General features: G+C 37.3%; 1 protein-coding gene across 1 annotated transcript in view; it reads left to right on the top strand.

The window, feature by feature from the left end:
- The window catches only part of UCHL3 (ubiquitin C-terminal hydrolase L3), a 41679-nt gene extending 21775 nt beyond the window's left edge, over positions 1-19904 (top strand). Inside the window, exons 6-8 of the mRNA XM_070800348.1 lie at positions 13944-14019; positions 19029-19087; positions 19694-19904. Of these exons, the coding sequence (XP_070656449.1) occupies positions 13944-14019; positions 19029-19087; positions 19694-19777 (219 nt within the window). The 3' untranslated portion in view covers positions 19778-19904. The remainder of the gene's footprint in view (positions 1-13943; positions 14020-19028; positions 19088-19693) is intronic.
- Positions 19905-20147: the final 243 nt, after the last annotated feature.

Genomic DNA, 20147 nt, shown 5'->3' on the forward strand with positions numbered 1-20147 from the left:
GATAGGTTTACATTGCATGGGCAGTGGTATGTATGAAGTCACTGTACTGTTGCAAACCCCCACAGTAAGCAGAGGGGGCATGGGTTCAGTGTTAATGTTCTGGCAGATATTGATATTATTAATAATCTAATGAAGTACATAATTTTTAACAATTTCAGATTCCTCTACCAGAGCTGAAAAACTGAGGAAGTGAGTTCTTTATTCAGATGCTCCAAAAGTGAGCTCTTGATTAAAATCTTCTGAAAGACTCAAGAATAAATTGTCAGTGTCTGATCTTTTCCAATTAGTATGGAAAGGAAATTGGATATTTATTCTGAAGATTCTACTCACAGTTTAAATTTTCATATTTGAAAGCAAAGCTGACTTAGCTGTCAATGCAATTGCTTAAGTAACTAATCAGATCAGATCAGATCAGTCGCTCAGTTGTGTCCGACTTTGCGACCCCATGAACCGCAGCACGCAAGGCCTCCCTGTCCATCACCAACTCCCAGAGTTCACCCAGACTCACGTCCATCGAGTCAGTGATTCCATCCAGCCATCTCATCCTCTGTCGTCCCCTTCTCCTCCTGCCCCCAATCCCTCCCAGCATCAGAGTCTTTTCCAATGAGTCAACTCTTCGCATGAGGTGGCCAAAGTACTGGAGTTTCAGCTTTAGCATCATTCCTTCCAAAGAAATCCCAGGGCTGATCTCCTTCAGAACAGACTGGTTGGATCTCCTTGCAGTACAAGGGACTCTCAAGAGTCTTCTCCAACACCACAGTTCAAAAGTATCAATTCTTCGGTGCTCAGCCTTCTTCACAGTCCAACTCTCACATCCATACATGACCACTGGAAAAACCATAGCCTTGACTAGATGAACCTTTGTTGGCAAAGTAATGTCTCTGCTTTTGAATATGCTATCTAGGTTGGTCATAACTTTCCTTCCAAGGAGTAAGGGTCTTTTAATTTCATGGCTGCAGTCACCATCTGTAGTGATTTTGGAGCCCAGAAAAATAAAGTCTGACACTGTTTCCAATGTTTCCCCATCTATTTCCCATGAAGTGATGGGACCAGATGCCATGATCTTTGTTTTCTGAATGTTGAGCTTTAAGCCAACTTTTTCACTCTCCACTTTCACTTTCATCAAGAGGCTTTTGAGTTCCTTTTCACTTTCTGCCATAAGGGTGGTGTCATCTGCATATCTAAGGTTATTGATATTTCTCTCGGAAATCTTGATTCCAGCTTGTGTTTCTTCCAGTCCCGTGTTTCTCATGATGTACTCTGCATATAAGTTAAATAAACAGGGTGACAATATACAGCCTTGACGAACTCCTTTTCCTATTTGGAACCAGTCTGTTGTTCTATGTCCAGTTCTAACTGTTGCTTCCTGACCTGCATACAAATTTCTCAAGAGGCAGATCATACTACAATGTAAAAGTTGGTGAATATGTCTTTGATCTTTGTAATTCTAAGAGAGAGCCTATGAAGTTTAAGATGCCATAATAGCATTCTTCATATCAAAGTCTTTTCATCTCTTAAAATAATATTACTTGAAGTCCTTTCTGAATTATAAACTTTTCATTGGAATTGAAAATATTTATGATGTACACTATTATGTCTGTTTTACGAGTTAAATTATCTTTATAAATTGTACAGTTGGAGAAAATTTGTATATATTGTATTCCTATAGCTTTAAGCAATAGAAATAAGCAGATGTAAAAATTTAAAATTATTGGTTCTCATGCTTAACATCTGAACATAGTCATTTACTGACAAAAACAATACTTAGTATGCTAGCAATATGATAGTAGATAAAAGATTTTCCTAAGTGCATCACAAAGCAGTTATAAGTAAGAGAGTCATAATATAGTAATGTATTTGATACTGTAGAATACTTGCCAAGTAGAAATACATGCATACACTCATGAGCTTTCGTGCATGAAACTTATTCAGGAGGTTGTGCTTTTGAACATATCCTATCTTTCATTCCTTTTTCTTGTATATGGAAAACATGATGAACAAAAAGGGCTAAAATTACCCATAGATAATCTGATCGTGTTCGGGAAAAAATAGTATCTTCATCTTTATTGTTTTTTAACAGTTTTTCTTTTTTTTTAAAAAAAAAAAAAAAGCATTGTTTAACACTGGCTCTTAGCTGCGACATGTGGGATCTAATTCCTTGACCAGGGATTGAATCTGAGCCCCCTGCATTAGGAGCACGGAGTCTTACCCAGACTGGACCACCAAGGACGTTCCCCTTAACAGTTTTTTGGGTTTTTGTTTTTTAAAGATAATTTTCTTTCTTTGTTTATTTTTGGCTGTCCTGGGTCTTCGTTGCAGCATGGACTTTTCTCTATTTGCAGCGAGCAGGGGCTACTCTTCAGTTGCAGTGTGCGGGCTTCTCATTGCAGTGGCTTCTCTGGTTGTGGATCCAGGCTCTGGGGCACACAGGCTTCAGTAGTTGCAGCTCCCAGGCTCTAGAGCGCAGGCTCAGTAGTTGTGGTATACAAGTTTAGTTGCTCCATGGCTTGGGGGATATTCCTGGGTCAGGGATCGAATCCATATCCCTTGCTTTGGCAGGCAGATTATTTACCATTGAGCCACCAGGGAAGCACATATCTTCATCTTTAAATAGAAATGATTGTAAGTTCTACCTTAGTGGGATCATTGTAAGAATCTGTATAGAACATTTGGTATGCAATGGTAAGCACTCAGTGTTAGCTGTTAATATTGTTGACTAATGAACATCTGAACTAGTGTGACTATTTACTACTGCGTGTGCTTTATCACTCAATCGTGTCCAACTCTCTGCAGCCTCATGGACTGTAGCCTGCGAAGCTCCTCTGTCCACGGGATTTTCCAGGCAATAATACTGGACTGGGTTGCCATTTCCTACTCCAGGGATCTTCCTGACCCAGGGATCAAACCTGTGTCTGTTGTGTCTGCTGCATTGGCACATGGATTCTTTATGATTAGTGCCACCTGGGAAGCAGTTTATTTTAATATGTTAAAGGCTCAGGTAGAAAAGGTAGACAATATGTACCAACAGATAGGGAATATCAACAGAGTTGGACACTATAAGAAAGAATCAAGTGGAAATCTAGAAATTAAAAACACAATACCAGAGACAAAGAATGCCTTTAATGGGTTTGCCAATAGACTCAACAAAGCAGAAGAAAATATGTGAAGTAAATGTGAAAATAAATTGTGAAATTTCTGCTTTATTGACTATGCCAAAGCGTTTGACTGTGTGGATCACGACAAACTGTGGAAAATTCTGAAAGAGATGGGAATACCAGACCACCTGACCTGCCTCTTAAGAAATCTATATGCAGGTCAGGAAGCAACAGTTAGAAGTGGACATGGAAAAACAGACTGGTATCAAATAGGGAAAGGAGTACGGCAAGGCTGTATGTTGTCACCCTGCTTATTTAACTTATATGCGGAGTACATCATGAGAAACGCTGGGCTGGAAGAAGCACAAGTTGGAATCAAGATTGCTGGGAGAAATATTAAGAAGCTCAGATATACAGATGACACCACTTTTACGGGAGAAAGCGAAGAAGAATTAAAGAACCTTTTGACTAAAGTGAAAGAAGAGAGTAAAAAAGGTGGCTTAAAGCTCAACATTCAGAAAACTAAGATCGTGGCATCCCGTCCCATCACTTTATGGCAAATAGATGGGGAAACAGTGAGAAGACTTTATTTTTTGGGCTCCAAAATCACTGCAGATGGTGACTGCAGCCATGAAATTAAAAGACTCTTACTCCTTGGAAGGAAAGTTATAACCAACCTAGACAGCATATTAAAAAGCAGAGATACTACTTTGCTAACAAAGGTCTGTTTAGTCAAGGCTATGGTTTTTCCAATAATCATGTATGGATTTCAGAGTTGCTATAAAGAAAGCTGAGTGCCGAAGAATTGATGCTTTTGAACTGTGGTGTTGGAGAAGACTCTTGAGAGTCCCTTGGACTGCAAGGAGATCCAACCAGTCCATTCTAAAGATCAGTCCTGGGTGTTCATTGGAAGGACTGATGTTGAAGCTGAAGCTCCAATAGTTTGGCCACCTGATGCAAAGAGCTGACTCATTTGAAAAAACCCTGATGCTGGGAAAGATTGAAGGCAGAAAGAGAAGGGGATGACAGAGGATGAGATGATTGGATGGCATCACCGACTCAATGGACATGAGTTTGGGTAAACTCCAGGATTTGGTGAGGGACAGGGAAGCCTGGTGTGCTGCAGTCCATGGGGTCGCAAAGAGTTGTATACAACTGAATGACTGAACTGAACTGAACCCAAAGTGAATCATGAAAATAAAAAATCATGGGGAAAAAAAAAAACCTCCCAGATTATCCAAAAGCCGTGGGTCAGTTTCAGATGATCTAATATGTGTAAGTAGAATCAGAAGCAAAAGAGAACGGTGGGTGTGAGGAGTGGGCATATAACAGACGAAAAATATGTTAATAGTCAACTATTTTACAAAAATTAATTAAACACATCAAACCACAACTTCAAGATTTTCAAGAGAGCAGTAGATAGGATAAATACCTCTACCCACCAAAACACACACATACACATATACACCAAGATACATAATATTCACATACACACACATCCTGAGATGCATAATATTCAAACTGCTTGAAACCACAGATAAGTAGAAAATGTTCATTGTGGCCAGAGAAAAAAGATATATTAGATACAAAGTAGCAAAGTTAAGAATTACAGCAGGCTTGTCTTCAGAAATTATGCAAGCCAATGAAATTATTTTTAAAGTTCTAAAAGAAGTATTTGAAACAAAAATATTTTTCAAAAATAAAGGAGAAAGTCTTTTATACAAACAAAAACTGAGAGAATTCATTACAAGCTTACCTGCACTACATATTGGAGGCACACATGAGAGCATCAGCAATGGAACAAGTGAAGGTAAATATAAAATATATTGTGTTTTTTAAGTTGTTCTAAAAGATGACTAAAAGTGCACATGGTCTGGATCAGAAAATCTTGGCAAATTTTTTTTTAATTTAAATTATACAAAGAACGTTTTCTAACTACAGTGGAGTTAAATTAGAGATTAATAGCAATAAAAAGTATCAGAAATTTCCAAATATTTAGAAATTAAGCAGCACATTTCCAAGTAGCTCATAGATCAAAGAGGAAGTCACCAAGAAAAATAGAAAACATATTAAAAACATTACTTTAATTGAATATTAGTTGATTTATGATGCTGTGTCGGAGAAGGCAATGGCACCCCACTCCAGTACTCTTGCCTGGAAAATCCATGGACAGAGGAGCCTGGTAGGCTGCAGTCCATGGGGTCGCTAAGAGTCGGACACGACTGAGCAACTTCACTTTCACTTTTCTCTTTCATGCATTGGAGAAGGCAATGGCAACCCACTCCAGTATTCTTGCCTGGAGAATCCTAGGGACGGTGGAGCCTGGTAGGCTGCCGTCTATGGGGTCACACAGAGTCGGACACGACTGAAGAGACTTAGCACGATGCTGTGTTAATTTGTGTACATCAAAGTGGTTCAGTTAAACATATATATTTTTTCAAACTATTTTCCATTATGGTTTATTACAGAATACTGAATAGAGTTCCCTGGGCTCTACAGTAGGATCTTGCTGTTTCTTTTTTATATGTACTATCTGTATTTATATGTAGTATTTTACAGTTTGTGTCTGCCAATTCCAAACTCCTGATTTATCCTGATTTATCCCTCCCCTCTTTGGTAACCATAAATTTATTTTCTAGAAAATATTTTGAGTGAAAACAATTTAAATATATTAATTTACAAGTTATGGCTAAAGCAAATTTATAACATTAAGTTATATAAGTGCTTATAGTAGGAAAGAAAAGGCAGGGGTTAGAGAAAAAAAAAGAAGAAAAAAAGCAAGTTAAACAACTTAAGCAACTTAAACCTAAAGCATGCAGAAGGAAGAAATAATTGAAAGTGAAAATCAGTGAAATTCATTATTCTAGAGGTCCTATAGCCAATGCAGTAAGGCAAGAAAAGGAAATAAAGGGCGTATGGATTGGAAAGGAAGAAATAGATGTCTGTATTCACAGAGAGCATGAATTTTTATTTTAAAAATGGGGGAAGGGTTTGTGTGTAAACGTCATAAAAGATCAAGGCTATTGGAGCTGCCTCCTTAAAGGATACTAACAAGACATGAGAAATTCAGTACCTGCTCCCAGATTAGATCCTGAAGACAAATGCTGCAAAGGATATGAATGGATCAACTGACAAAATTAAAATATGGATGAAAGGTTAGACTAAAGTCTAATGTGACACCGAACTTACATCCATCCTAACATAGCTCATATCTATATGAAATTTTGCAGATGATAACTGCTGTTACATAAAAGTATTTGAGGGTAAAAGACCATGATATATGTCACTTACCCTCAAATGGTGCAGGAAAGAAAAAGGTCTGTGTAGAGAGACAGGAAGAGAGAGTGTAGGTACAGATGGTAAAGGAAATTAGGATAAAATGTCATAGGTAGATCTAGGTGTTTCCTGTATACTCTTTTTATTTCTATGAAACTGAAAGTGTTAGTTGCTCAGTTGTGTCCAACTCTTTGCGACCCCATGGACCGTAGCCTGCCAGGCTAATCTGTCCATGGGATTCTCCAGGCAGGAATACTGGAGTGGGTTCCTGTGCCTTCCTCCAGGGGATCTTCCCGACCCAGGGCTTGAACCTGGGTCTCCCACACTGCAGACAGATTCTTTTCTGTCTGAGTGACCACAGTAAGCACTCAATAAATACTAGTAATGCAGCCCATTGTGTGTGCAGCCTGTCTGGGCCTTCTGTGTTGCCCTCAGACTATGTTTGTGAGAGCAGACACTGTATTATATATACTTTGTTCCCATGAAGAGCCAAGTGAAGCATTCATTTGTGTATTTCTAACTGATTGATTATTATGAGCAGCTAAAGTGTTCACAAACAAGTTTAAAACCCTCATCACAATGATAGCTTTAAGTTGTTGTATTGTTTACAGAGATCAAAAGTGCTAAGTAGGATCATAGAATTTTCAGGGTTGAAAGAATCTTAGAAATCATTCAGGGAAAATCCCTTCATTTTCCTTAAGAGAATAAGTCTTGGTTAGTGAAACCCATTATCACTAGTGAAGTCGCTTGACTCTTTGCGACCCTATGGGCTGTAGCCTACCAGGCTCCTCTGTCCATGGGATTTTCCAGGCAAGAGTACTGGAGTGGGTTGCCTTTTCCTTCTCCAGGGGATCTTCCCTACCCAGGGATCGAACCCAGGTCTCCCACATTGCAGGCAGACGCGTTACCCTCTGAGCCACCAGGGAATTCATACCACTATTCTTTTTTACTTCTCACTATGATTGTTAGTGACTATAACTTTATCATACTGCTTTAAACTTAGTTTCATGTACTGGTATCATTTATTGGAGGTGACAGTTGTCAAATTGTCATTTGGATTACCATGAATAGGTTACTTACTATTCAGCGTGTACATTTCATGGGAAACTCTTGGGTCAGGTTTGCCTTTTGTGGTACAGTAGTGTTTGGTAGGATGTTTCCCAAAAATCTAACTTTAAGAGGATTACACCTAGGAAGCCGGTCTTATAAATTAGTATTAAAATCTTTTTCTTGGCCACTTAGGCTATACACCCTGGTGATTAAGATCATTGGATTCTAGAACCAGATTTCCTGTGTTTGAATCCCAGCCCTGCTACTTCCTGGCAGTGTGACCTGGGTTATGTTCCTTCACCTCTTTGTCCTGATTCCTCTTTTGTAAAATGAAAATAATTACAACAACTGTCTCATGGGTTACTGGAAGATTAAATGAATTAATTCAGGTAAAGTGCTTAAAAGGATGCCTGGCACAAAATAAACAATGCATATTTTAACTAATACTAAAGTGAAGTTGCTCAGTCGTGTCCGACTCTGTGCGACCCCATGGACTGTAGCCTACCAGGCTCCTCCGTCCATGGGATTTTTCAGGCAAGAGTACTGGAGTGGGTTGCCATTTCCTTCTCCAGGGGATCTTCCTAACCCAGGGATCGAACCCGGGTCTCCCACATTGTAGGCAGATGCTTTACCATCTGAGCCACCAGGGAAGTCCTCCTAACTAAAAGATGGCTAGTAAGCCATGATAGTTTCCATTTAACTTGTCAGCATAAGAGGATAATTTATGCATGGCATCCTGTTTCTGACAGATTTTGAAGTGGCATTTTTTAATCACTTATTCCTTCTAAGAAAATCTTTTTACCAATGCCTATCACCATGCAGTTTTCTTTTACATGTAAATCTCTGTATGTGTTACATGTTTTGTGTGTGTGTTCTTTTTTTAAAAGAATTTGCTGTAATAATTCCTATTAGTGGCTTTTAAGTAATTCCATGAATCTGTGCTATACAAATGAGGATATGTAAATATTTTAGATGTGCATTGAATAGAAGCTGTGGAATATAACCTGATACCGTGGTTATGTATTTCCACTTTATATGCCTTTACCTAATGTTCATTTGCGATCCTTTTCTAGATTATGACTGGTTAAAAGGTACTAGACCATATAAATCGAAGTCTGACCATACGTTGCTTTTAAGAATAACTGACCTCCCAGTGACGTGGTCTAAGTAAAATGTTCTCTTTTTCAATTGTGTAGTCCTCCTCGCCATCCTCATCACAGCCTCATTCTAGCCACTGCAGAACGAAGGCCTCATCATTGTGTCACCATGCATCCCTGCCCTGGGTCAAACGTAACCATGTAGGCCCTGCAAAGGCTACCAGTCCATCTCTCCGTCTTCGTCGCTGGCGACCCTTCTTACGTCTGCCATCTTTGGGTCTCCATTCTGTTGTAAGTGTAGTCAATCTTCCATCTCTTCTTCCAGTGACAGGGGTAGTCCATTTTTTCCCTTAAATTTCTTCAGTCTTCAGAGTGCTTTTCTCTTGGTTCATCAGCCATGAGCTTTTTCTCCCCTGATAAGATTGCAAGCATACCTCTATGCTTTGCAGTTCAGCTTGACTTTCACCAGCGCCTTGGTGAACATCCATCTTTCCACTCCATATCCTGCCAACATAAAGGTGCTTGTCTTTTGATGAGTGCTGATCGACTTTCATGATAATGTTTAAGTTCCGGTCAGTTGTTCAAGTGAATATGTATTCTCTTACCCTTCATCTTTCCAGTTTCATTTAGTTGACTCAGGTCAACAAATGCTGTGTGCCTTCTGAGTTCTTTGCCATCTCTTACTTTATTTTTTTTTCATGTTTCTGAACATGACTTTAGTCTCTTTGTCATGCTCTGGGGTTACTTTTACTTACTCTGTCCTTAATCTAATCCTTCATGGTGTAGGGTGTTCATCTAAACTATTTTATTCCCTGAGGTGGCTCAGGTACTTGGTTTAATCTTGATCCAATCTTTCCTGCCTATTCAGTTTCTGAAGATCTTTTCTCAAGCAGGAGGTGAAGATTTTCTTGTGAATTGATATAGAATTCCCACAAATTTCACAATTTCTCCTCCTTAAGTTGGTAATGTTAGCAAACTGCTAAAAAGTACATTTGTTCTTGTAATTGTGCTAATTATCTTAAATGTTGAGGTTGATGATGGAATTCTAATAATTCTCATAATTGAAATAAAATGCAGGATTAGGCAACTATAGCTCTTGTCTTTCTGATGTTTTAGAAAATGGTAATGAGCAGAGCCTACCTAGAAATGCTACATCTGAAAGATTTGGTGTATGCCATACATTTATAAGAAACTTAACACTTGAGGAAATCATTGTGACTTTTGAAGCCAGAGGAAGTCTGATTACACATACTTTAATGCTTAAAAAAATTAAAAATTGGTGTCAAACATTCTTTCCTTCTGCTTATTTACTGTTTTAGAGCTATTCCTCTAAAGTGGAGTCTTGGCACTTTTCCTTAAACATCTTCCATCAGATACCAGTGTGGTCACCAAAATAGCCTTTCATCAACAGACTGGTATCTCTCTGTTTCATTATCCTCATCGGGTCACAAACATGCATTTGTCATTTTTATTTATTTATCCACCTGATGTTTATTGCTTTCCTACCGTGCCGTACACTGGCACAGTAGGAAGACATGCAAGTGAATCAGATGATCAGAGTAAAACCGTAATTTATAAATTCTTACTTGGGCATAATTGATTCTAAATAGGAATAAATTCCTTTGTACTTAAAAATATTCTAAATATAAGTGAACATGTCATAAAAATTGACATTTTCAGTTTTATATTTTTACGTAATATTAATGTTTGCTCCATATTAATCATTGCTTTGTAACTTCATAAGTGTTTTCATCGCCTAGTGACTAAGAATGTGTATTGTAGAATGGCATGGCCTGGACTTGAAACCAGATTCTGTCACTTACTAGCTTTGTGACCTAGAGCATGTTACTTAATGCTTCTGTGAGTCGATTGAGAGTACAGTGGATGTAACTATATTACCTACCTCATAGCGCCTATATGACAATGAGTACAGTGGATGTAGCTATATTACCTACTTCATAGGGCCTATATGACAATGAGTACAGTGGATGTAACTATATTACCTACCTCATAGGGCCTATATGACAGTGAGTACAGTGGATGTAACTATATTATTTACCTCATAGGGTCCATATGACTATTAATTGGTCAGTTCTTATAAAGTGCTTAGGATAATATCTGGTATATATTTAGTGCCACAATTATAAATTAAATTTAAACTATTTCTTACAATTTGAAATGTCTATTTAGTTTTTTAAATTTCTATTTAGTATTTAATTTTCTATCTAATTGATTTGTCACATCACTTTTTGATTCTTCATGGTAGTAAGAAGTGTGTTCTAAATTAAGAAACTTTGTAAAAATGATATATAAAAACGTAGGCAAAGATTATCAAATCTGGAATTTATTTTTTACTGATTGTTCTTGCTTCTAGTGGAGTACTGCTTAAGCAATTGGATAAGTATAGATTTCAGACCCTGGTTAATTGAAGCTGACCAAAGGAAAAGGCTTGTAATAGGTACTGAGGTTTTGTGGAAAGGGTAGAAGTTTTGAGCATTTTTTTATCTTTTATAATGGTTTGAAGGCTTTTCATACCTTCTTTAGCAGTTTGGATTTTTAGTATGCACTTTTGGATAAAAGGTTCAATGACTCACAATTTTGAGTCACTTAGATTTAGTGACTTCTTAGATTTGTGATAATGTTAGTGTTAATATTATAATAATATATAATATTTATATGGCATGTAACAGTTAAAGTACTTTCATGAATTTCATTTAAACCTGAAAACGGGTAAGAATCCCAGTGCTCAGGGGGGTTGAGTACATAGTCGGGTCTCTGATTCCAGTTGTATTACGTTTATCTCTAGCACAGTTGTATTTACTGACAAAATGTGAAAAACAGAAGCTATTATATAAGAGATATTATTCTTAAGAGATGGGGTAAAAATAAGTGATAATTTTAAAAAACATAATAGCTTAAAGGTTTAAAATACTTGATGTCATATTGGAGAATTGTGTATTAAAAGGAGTAAATCAAGCCCCTTTCCTGGGGCTTGATTGTGTAAGGAATTCTTTCTAGTGTTTTTGTACAGAATTGAACTTATAGTTTGTAGAATTGCCTAGATTTAGCCTTGAAAAATTGGGTTCTCTCTGGTCATTGCTGAAATGGGCGTTACTAGGTTTGAGGGATCACTAAAATTTTTGATTCTCTGACCAGTAAAATAAGGGAACTCATTATTACTATCTAACTGTTTGGAGAAATACCATGTTCAAGAGGGATTAGTCTTTTTTAAGATGGTGGAAAATACTGGGAAACATTTTTTGCCTCAGTAGATGGGATAATTCTAACAAAACTGTCCAGTTGGAATGGACTACCTGAAAACCTAGTGGCAGTTCCCTGTTGTTGGCGGGGCTGCCACAGATGGGGCTGCGGTCAAGAGCAGTCTAGTATCAGAACAACAGTAATCCTACGTAACTGTGATTCCTACCAACTGTGGAATTCTTTAGATCTAAGTCAAATTTAAGAAGAGCTAGTTTGCCACAGCAGTGTATGTTGTGCTGCACCCATTCGCAATTTGAGGGAAGTAATCTCCGGGTGTTCTTTGGAAGGAATGATGCTAAAGCTGAAACTCCAGTACTTTGGCCACCTCCTGCGAAGAGTTGACTCACTGGAAAAGGCCCTGATGCTGGGAGGGATTGGGGGCAGGAGGAGAAGGGGACGGCAGAGGATGAGATGGCTGGATGGCATCACTGACTTGATGGACATGAGTTTGAGTGAACTCCGGGAGTTGGTGATGGACACGGAGGCCTGGCATGCTGCGATTCATGGGGTCACAAAGAGTCGGACATGACTGAGCTACTGAACTGAACTGGATCTCTGAAGAATAACATGAGCTTAGATGAGTCATATCTGTAAACATTTTTAGAAGTGAAGTGAAGTCGCTCAGTCATATCTGACTCTTTGCGACTCCATGGATTGCAGCCTACCAGGCTCCTCCATCCATGGGATTTTCCAGGCAAGAGTACTGGAATGGGTTGCTATTTCCTTCTCCAGGGGATCTTCGCAACCCAGGGATCGAACCCAGGTCTCCCGCACTGTAGGCAGACGCTTTACCGTATGAGCCACCAGGGAAGTCTCAAATATTTTTAGGAGCATCCAGCAAATCCAAGGTGGCTTACCAGGTGACTCAGTGGTAAAGAATCCACCTGTCACTTCAAGAGTCACAGGAGATGTGGGTTAAGTCCCTGGGTTTGGAAAATTCCCTGGAGGAGAAATTGGCAACCACACTCCACTATTCTTGCCTGGGAAATCTCATGGACAGAGGAGGAGCCCAGCCAGTTACAGTCCATGGAGTCACAAAGTTAGACACGACTAAGAACCCACCCAGTAAATCCAGGTTAGCAATGTTTATTCTGTACCTTCCAATTTCTGCACCTGAAAACCTTGTATTACTTAAAACTTAAAATTATATAATTATTTGAGGGTGAAAAATTAAAATTTGAGTTAACAAAGTTAGCGAAAGTTAATTTTGCCGTGTTGTTCAGTCATTGTGTCCAACTCTGCAACCCTGTGGACTGCAGCATGCCAGACTTCCCTGTCCTTCACTGTCTCCTGGAGTTTGCTCAAACTCATGTCCATTGAGTTGGTGATACCATCCAACCATCTCATCATTTCTCGTCCCCTTCTCCTCCTATCCTCAATCTTTCCAGGTATCAGGGTGTTTCCAATGAGTCGACTCTTCACATCAGGTGGCCAAAGTATTAGAGCCTCAGCTTCAGCTTCAGTCCTATACTTTGTGTTACTTACTGGATGTTACATGATATGAGATATAATTTGATTTCTGCCTCTTTAAAACTTTTACCTCTAAAATTTGTACTTGCATTTAGCAGTGATTATATTACATTTCAAACCAGTTAGATTTTTGAATCTAGGAAGAATACACTTTTTGAAATCTAGGATGAATAAAAAATATTCTAAGTCTATATTGCATTATTCAAAAAATGAGATTATTAAGGTTAAATCATTAAGGGAAAAAACTCTCGATGTCTTCAAATTTAACTTGAAAAGAGTTTCTTTAACTCATTTTATGCTATTTAACTTCTAAAAAGTTTATTCAAATTTCAAAAATTAGACAAATTAGCTCATGAATTCATTTCGTTTAGCAAATATACATTGTACGTCTACCATGTAGCAGGCATTGTGCAAGGGCTGAGGCTTCCAAAGTGAACAGAACCTTAGGTTTTTAGGTCAGTTGAGATTAAGAGAGATGTACTTTGAGTCAGTGTTTTTCTTGTTGATGGGCGAACACATTTGTTATAAATGCAGGCATGTTCACTCTCTGTCCACCATACTAAAGACTAAGCCTTGAATCATATTGTTATAAATGTTTTTTCATGTAATTTAATATTATTTATATGTGTTTACATGTAAGTTGATTGATTTGTTTTGACTACTAACATACATACTATGTATTTTCCCCTCCTAGGCACCAAATATAGATGAAAAAGTAGATCTTCATTTTATTGCATTAGTTCATGTAGATGGGCATCTCTATGAATTAGGTAAGAACTATTTTAATTTATCCTGGGGAGAAAAATAGTAAATGGGAAAATTTGTATTTATGAAAACATGACTGTTGATATTTATTGTGTTCACTTAAGTTGATTACCTTTCAGCACTGAGTTGGCATAATAACAGTTTTCTGCTTAAGATTTCTTACTAGAAAAAGTAAAAATGTTTTGTTGTTCAAGTGACTTATTAAGATAGTTCAAGAATGCTTGCAACTACCTTTGCAAAACAGGCAAGTAAAAATTATTATAGGAAACTCCTATAATCACTTCAGAATTCTTTACTAAATTTTTGAATTGGTATCAGCAACATCTTGGATGACCATTTAAAACTAGTTTCTTGATCCTGAAACTAGTTTTAAAACATAGTTTATTATTCATAATGATTAGTGTTTGTATTCAGCAATTGGTATCACTAGTTTTTAAGCTTTTGTCACGTCCTTTTGTATCACATCTGATTTTTCAAAAGACTTTACAGGAATCTATGTTTTCTGGCAACAGTTCCTTCAGGCGTGTGTCAAAGTCCCTATGATTAATTACTTGGTATTGGCCTATAACTGCATTTATCTTTTAAAAGTTTAACTATCAATGGACTACTTCAGGGACTATTTAGAGATTCTTCTAATTTTAATAGGGTCACGCAAGCAGAATAAGCTTGTTATGATTCTTTCATAATACTTACAGTACTTATGAGCCCTCTATGAAAACTTCTTAGATTAGAAAAAAGACCAAATAAAACAAAAGAGTGAAGTCCTTTTCAGTTTCTAGATACCATGATTTTTAGTTCTCTTCTCATTTGCTGTTAAATATTAACTTTACACTTTCACGCTTTCCTTTTCCTTAACTTATTTAAAGACAGAAAAGTTCAGAAAGGACTCTGAGTGTGACTGTAGACGTGATCCATAAAATTTAGATGGATTCTATATTTGGAATACAGCAACAGAATCATATACTTTATTTAAAAGAAGGGGCTCTGTTAAAGGGGACAAGGAAAGGAAAGAAGTGTACAACCCTGTGGATCATCTACAGTAGTAGAGTGATTTGAGTAGGAAATCAAGCTAAAATGAAGTCATTGTCACGGGAGTATATAACAGACCTGCGGGGCAATTTAGAAGATATGCTTTCTTAATTCAGTCTTTGGAACTTACATAGAGATAAGATGTAATAGGAATTGGGGATTTCAAATGTCTGATTGCTGGAAGCTAGTTTCCACTCTTAAAGAATAACTAGTAGGGCTTCCCTGGTGTCTCAGTGGTAAAGAATGCACCTGCCAATGCAGAAGACACAGGTTCCGCTCCTCCTCTGGGAAGATACACATGACGCAGATCAGCTAAGCCCGTGCACCCCAGCTGTTGAGCCTGTGCTCTTAAGCTCGGGAGCCACAACTGTTGGCGCCCATGTGCTGCAACTACTGAAGTCCTAGTATCCTAGAGCCTCTGCTCTTCAACAACAGAAACCTTTGTACTGCAACTAGAGAGGAGCCCTCGCTTGCCACTAGAGGAACACAGCAATGAAGACCCAGCATAGCCAAAAGAAATAATAAAGATAAATATATATATTTATATATATATATATATTTTTTAAAAGAATAACTGGTAGAAGTGGAGGTCTAAAGAGAGTGCTGAGACTGATCAGACACATTCTCATAGATTTAGGAAAGGCCAGAGGAGTGATAAATATGACCCATAACCAGAGATTATAAAAATGTAATGGTGACTTTCAGAATGGGAGGCTGAATAATAGAACAAACAACAGTGAAGATACTTAAAAGAAAAAAAATCTGATTATCTCAGTGGGAAGGAATACATTGTCTGAAAACCCAGTTTGACTGATGAGCTGGCTCTCTGAGCTCAGAGGCTAAAGGGCAGTGGAAGGAAAGACATATATCAAGGGTTGGCTACATATGCAGGAATGGTTCTCTTTTGTAGCACGCCAAGATCAACATGAAAGGATCTTAAAATTGGCTTGAAGTAAGAACATCAGAAAAGAAAGGCAGAACTACTAAGGTCTTGTTTGGTTCAAGTATTCTTTAGCAGGAAGAAAGATCAATGTGGCTGATAGAGAATTAGAGCCCTTTGGGAATTACATTCTTTAAATGAGTTTAAAAGAATTTCCGAGTTCTAAAGAATAGCGGGAATCTTTGAGATGTCATAGAGGATAGGGATAAATATTAATACAAGAAAAATTAAGATGGACAGTTACTGACTCATTGCAAGGGGAATTGGTGGTAGCCCTGATGCAAATTCCTAATTTAAAAGGAATGTTGAACAAGAGAAGTATTGAGTTAGTTCATAGAAAATAGTGGTTAAGAGAACAGCATATGGTTTTTAAGGAAAAAGTGATTTCTGAATACCTTTAATTTTTAAAATCAGGCTGTATGATTATAGACATGGGACAGGTAAATCTCTGCAGGACCATTATACAACAGAGGGTAGTGATAGCGTTTAATATGTCCATTCTGTACCTAATTGTAGGGTTAACTAATGGAAGGGACTGAGTTATTCATGTTTCTTTTATCATCCCGTCCTTGTCCTTAGGGCTTCAAGTAGTTCCTGGCATATGTCCTTTTAATTTGTCCCTGTCATTCTTTGAGCTCTTTCTAACTTTCTAGTAGAACAGCATTTCCTGGCTCATCTTTTATTTTCCATGCCTAAGCCTTCTCCAAGGAGCCCTGGTTCTTTCTATTAGAAGATGATGATTAGAACCAAGATCTGGGTGCTCATTGTTATTAAGATGCTGTCACTTTTAGGCTTTCTCAGAGGACAGAGCTAGGAAATACTTGTATGTATTATATAAATAGACACCTGTGTGTGAATAAGAATATACATGGACACACAATCAATTAGTTATATGTTTCACTATATTAAAGAGCATTTATTTACATCTACATTTCTAATTCTAAACTAATATTATACATTTTGTGCTAGTGTTACCATATTTATGACTTCCTTTCCTGAACAGGGGAAATCTAGCTCTCATTGTCCTTTATGTATTTTCTGACTTACGCCTTCCCTGATATATAAACAAGCTCTTGGCTGCTCAGCCTAAAGCTCCGTTCCAGACACACTGCTTTCCGCCCCCACCTGGCCCCCTGATCCTGGCCTGGCGCAGACAAATAGCCGGAGCTCTCCCAAGTGTGTAGCTGCCTTCTTCCTGGCATTGTGCAGATTCCAACTGCCTCGGCCTCCTTGAACTCTGCTCCCCTCAAACTCTGCCCTCTTTTGCTTTGGTCTCCTAATTAAAGTGGCTGTAGGCTGCTTGGGTCTCCCTCTCATGCACTGGAAGAGAGCTAGTATTACTGTTGGGCTTACCTAACAGTTCTGAGTTACATATTTCCCAGTCTATAAAACAACCATTTCAGGTATTTTGTCCAGGTCTTTAGTTGTTTTCAGTGGAAAGCCTAGTCCAGTACATTATTTCATCCTGGCTGGAGACGGGGGGTATCTGTTATTCCTGGGCCTCCCACAATGAAGATAAGAATCTGGTTCCTTTGTCACTCTTTACCTACTTCTGTCTCCCAATCACAAAGTACATACTTACTTTTCCCTGTTGTTACAGTTGTTTAGATTCTTTTTTTAAAATATATATATACTTTATTGAAGTATAGCTGACTTAGAGTGTTTCAGGTGCACAGCAAGGTGACTCAGTTATACATATACACATGTATTATTTTTCAGAGTATTTTTCATTGTAGGTTATTACCAGACATTGACCATAGATCCCTGTGTTATACAATATATAGTTGTTTAGATTTTTATGACTACAGAAATGTTATTCTCAGATGTGCCATAGTTAATGTACTTTTCTTTTTCACTTTTTTATTTCTCTGTATTTAATAACTGCCCTGTTTTGCTTTTTTGGTTTGCTTGGTTCGTTTTCACTCATATTTTTCTTTAAAAGTAGTGTCTTTTAGTCCAGGCCTATCAGTATGTATGCATATTGATTCAAAAATTATTATTATGTTTCGAAGCCATGAAATTATAGAGGAGATTGTGTTTTATGGCTTGAAGTGCCATTTATAAAACATCTGAAATTATAGACTTGGATATAGACTATCAGTTAACTTTGGGTTTGCATGAGTTTATGTAATTCTGAACTTTTTCATTTTTTCATAGTGTTAAAAAAGTACTACTTTATTCAAGGTGGTAATACTCTTGGTGTTGAATAAAATAATCCTAGGTTATTTAGATTGTTGTTCTGTGTTCCTGCCTTGGTACATGGTTACTAGTAGTAATATGTAAATGTTGCAGTGGTTCCCTTTCATTGGCATAAATGTCAGTTTTACTTAGGACCCCTTATCAGAAGGCTTTAAAGTGAAGAAAGAAATTTTGTATATTTCCTTTTTTAAAAAATGTTTATTTGGCTATGCCAGATCTTTAGTTGCAGCATATGAACTCCTAGTTGCAACTTGTGGGATCTAGTTCCCTGACCAGGGATCGAACCCAGGCCTCCTGAACTGGGAATGTGAAGAGTTAGCCACTGGACCACCAGGGAAGTCCTGAAATTTCTTATATTTCTGATGGTTGTAATTTTTAAAAAGCTGACATTAGTCTTGCATATTCTTTTTAGGAAATTAAAGCCAATAGTGTTTATTTCTAACAGCATGTGTTTATGAAGTTAGACATTCAAACGTGTAAGCAAGGTTCTAAATAACCGTTAGTGTTAAAAATATTCATATGTAGCACATTTAAAGGGTTTGTTCTAGGATATTACTTTATCTTTTAACTTTTGCCTCACTATGGGAAGAGGAAAATGGAAGTTGAAAGTATTAGTACATTATCCTGTCATTCTTAATTAATGGAGACTAAAGAGATAGGACAACTGAATAAAATATGTGATTCTTGATTAGATCCCACATAGAACAAAACAGCATGGATAAAGGATATTTCTGGGTCAGCTGGAAAAATTTCTAAATGAAATAAATGTCATTAATTGTTTATATTATTAAGAAGCATAGTATCCTCTACAAACAACTAGCCATTCACCTGTTTATTTTTCCACAGATGGACGGAAACCATTTCCAATTAACCACGGGGAAACTAGTGATGAAACTTTATTAGAGGTAACAGTAAAACCTGTTGGCCCACCTTCAGTTCATTAATATTCTTGTCATCTTTAAAACATCTCTAAAGAGAACTGGTGTAACTTTTCTCTGTATATCTTCTTGTCCTGGCTTTCTGGAAAAAAATCCAAAAAGAAAAATTTGAACTAGTGTTAAAAATCTATAGCCAATGAAAGAGGTTTGGAAAACTCTTGGTGTAAACAAGTATCAAATGTGAAAAAAAACAAGAGTAGTATTGAAAGCATTACACATCGTATCCCATGTTTCATTAAATCCAAGGTACCATCATTTGTTTCTCGATTTTAAAGATTTTAAAATTTATGAACAAATTGTATGGCTTAGAATCAATGAAACATGTAGTTCTCAGGTTAAAAGCTTCTTAAAAGCCTTTTAAGAAAGAACACTTCCATATCTCATACTTTTGTACTAAGCAAATTAGGCCACCCCGCTATTCACTTTTCTGGTGTCCTCTGAGTTATTTTGCATTTGAGAAAAGTAGTCTGTGGTATAAAATTACTATGAATTAGGAAGCTATGAAGCATTTTATGTATCATCTGTAAGTAAAACTGTTTTTAAACTGAAAGATTATGTCTTTTTCCCCTCTAGGATGCCATAGAAGTTTGCAAGAAGTTTATGGAACGTGACCCTGATGAACTGAGATTCAATGCCATTGCTCTTTCTGCAGCATAGCCCATCCAGAATGGAAACACCAAATACTGTATTATTTGCAACAAAATTAAATTTCCTCTGCCAGACACTAACTCACAAATTTTGATATTTTCATTAACTTGACTGATTAAACTTTATGTGAACTAAACTTTGACTTAATCTGTGTTTTATATTATTTTTTGCCCCAAATTAAAGCTGCAATTCTTTTCTTCCCTTTCTTTCTTGTGAAGGGTTTGCCTTTTTGGATGACTAGCAATATCTTTCTTATTCTCTTTGAATTTCATAGGAGAGTCTGTATTGGTATGCAGGCACAATTTCCATATGCAAGTATGAACATATATATTTATTTAACAGACATTATCATCTATTTGTAATGAGCTGGATACTGTTC

Source organism: Bos indicus, chromosome 12, assembly GCF_029378745.1.
Source record: "Bos indicus isolate NIAB-ARS_2022 breed Sahiwal x Tharparkar chromosome 12, NIAB-ARS_B.indTharparkar_mat_pri_1.0, whole genome shotgun sequence".
NCBI classification, from domain to species: domain Eukaryota; kingdom Metazoa; phylum Chordata; class Mammalia; order Artiodactyla; family Bovidae; genus Bos; species Bos indicus.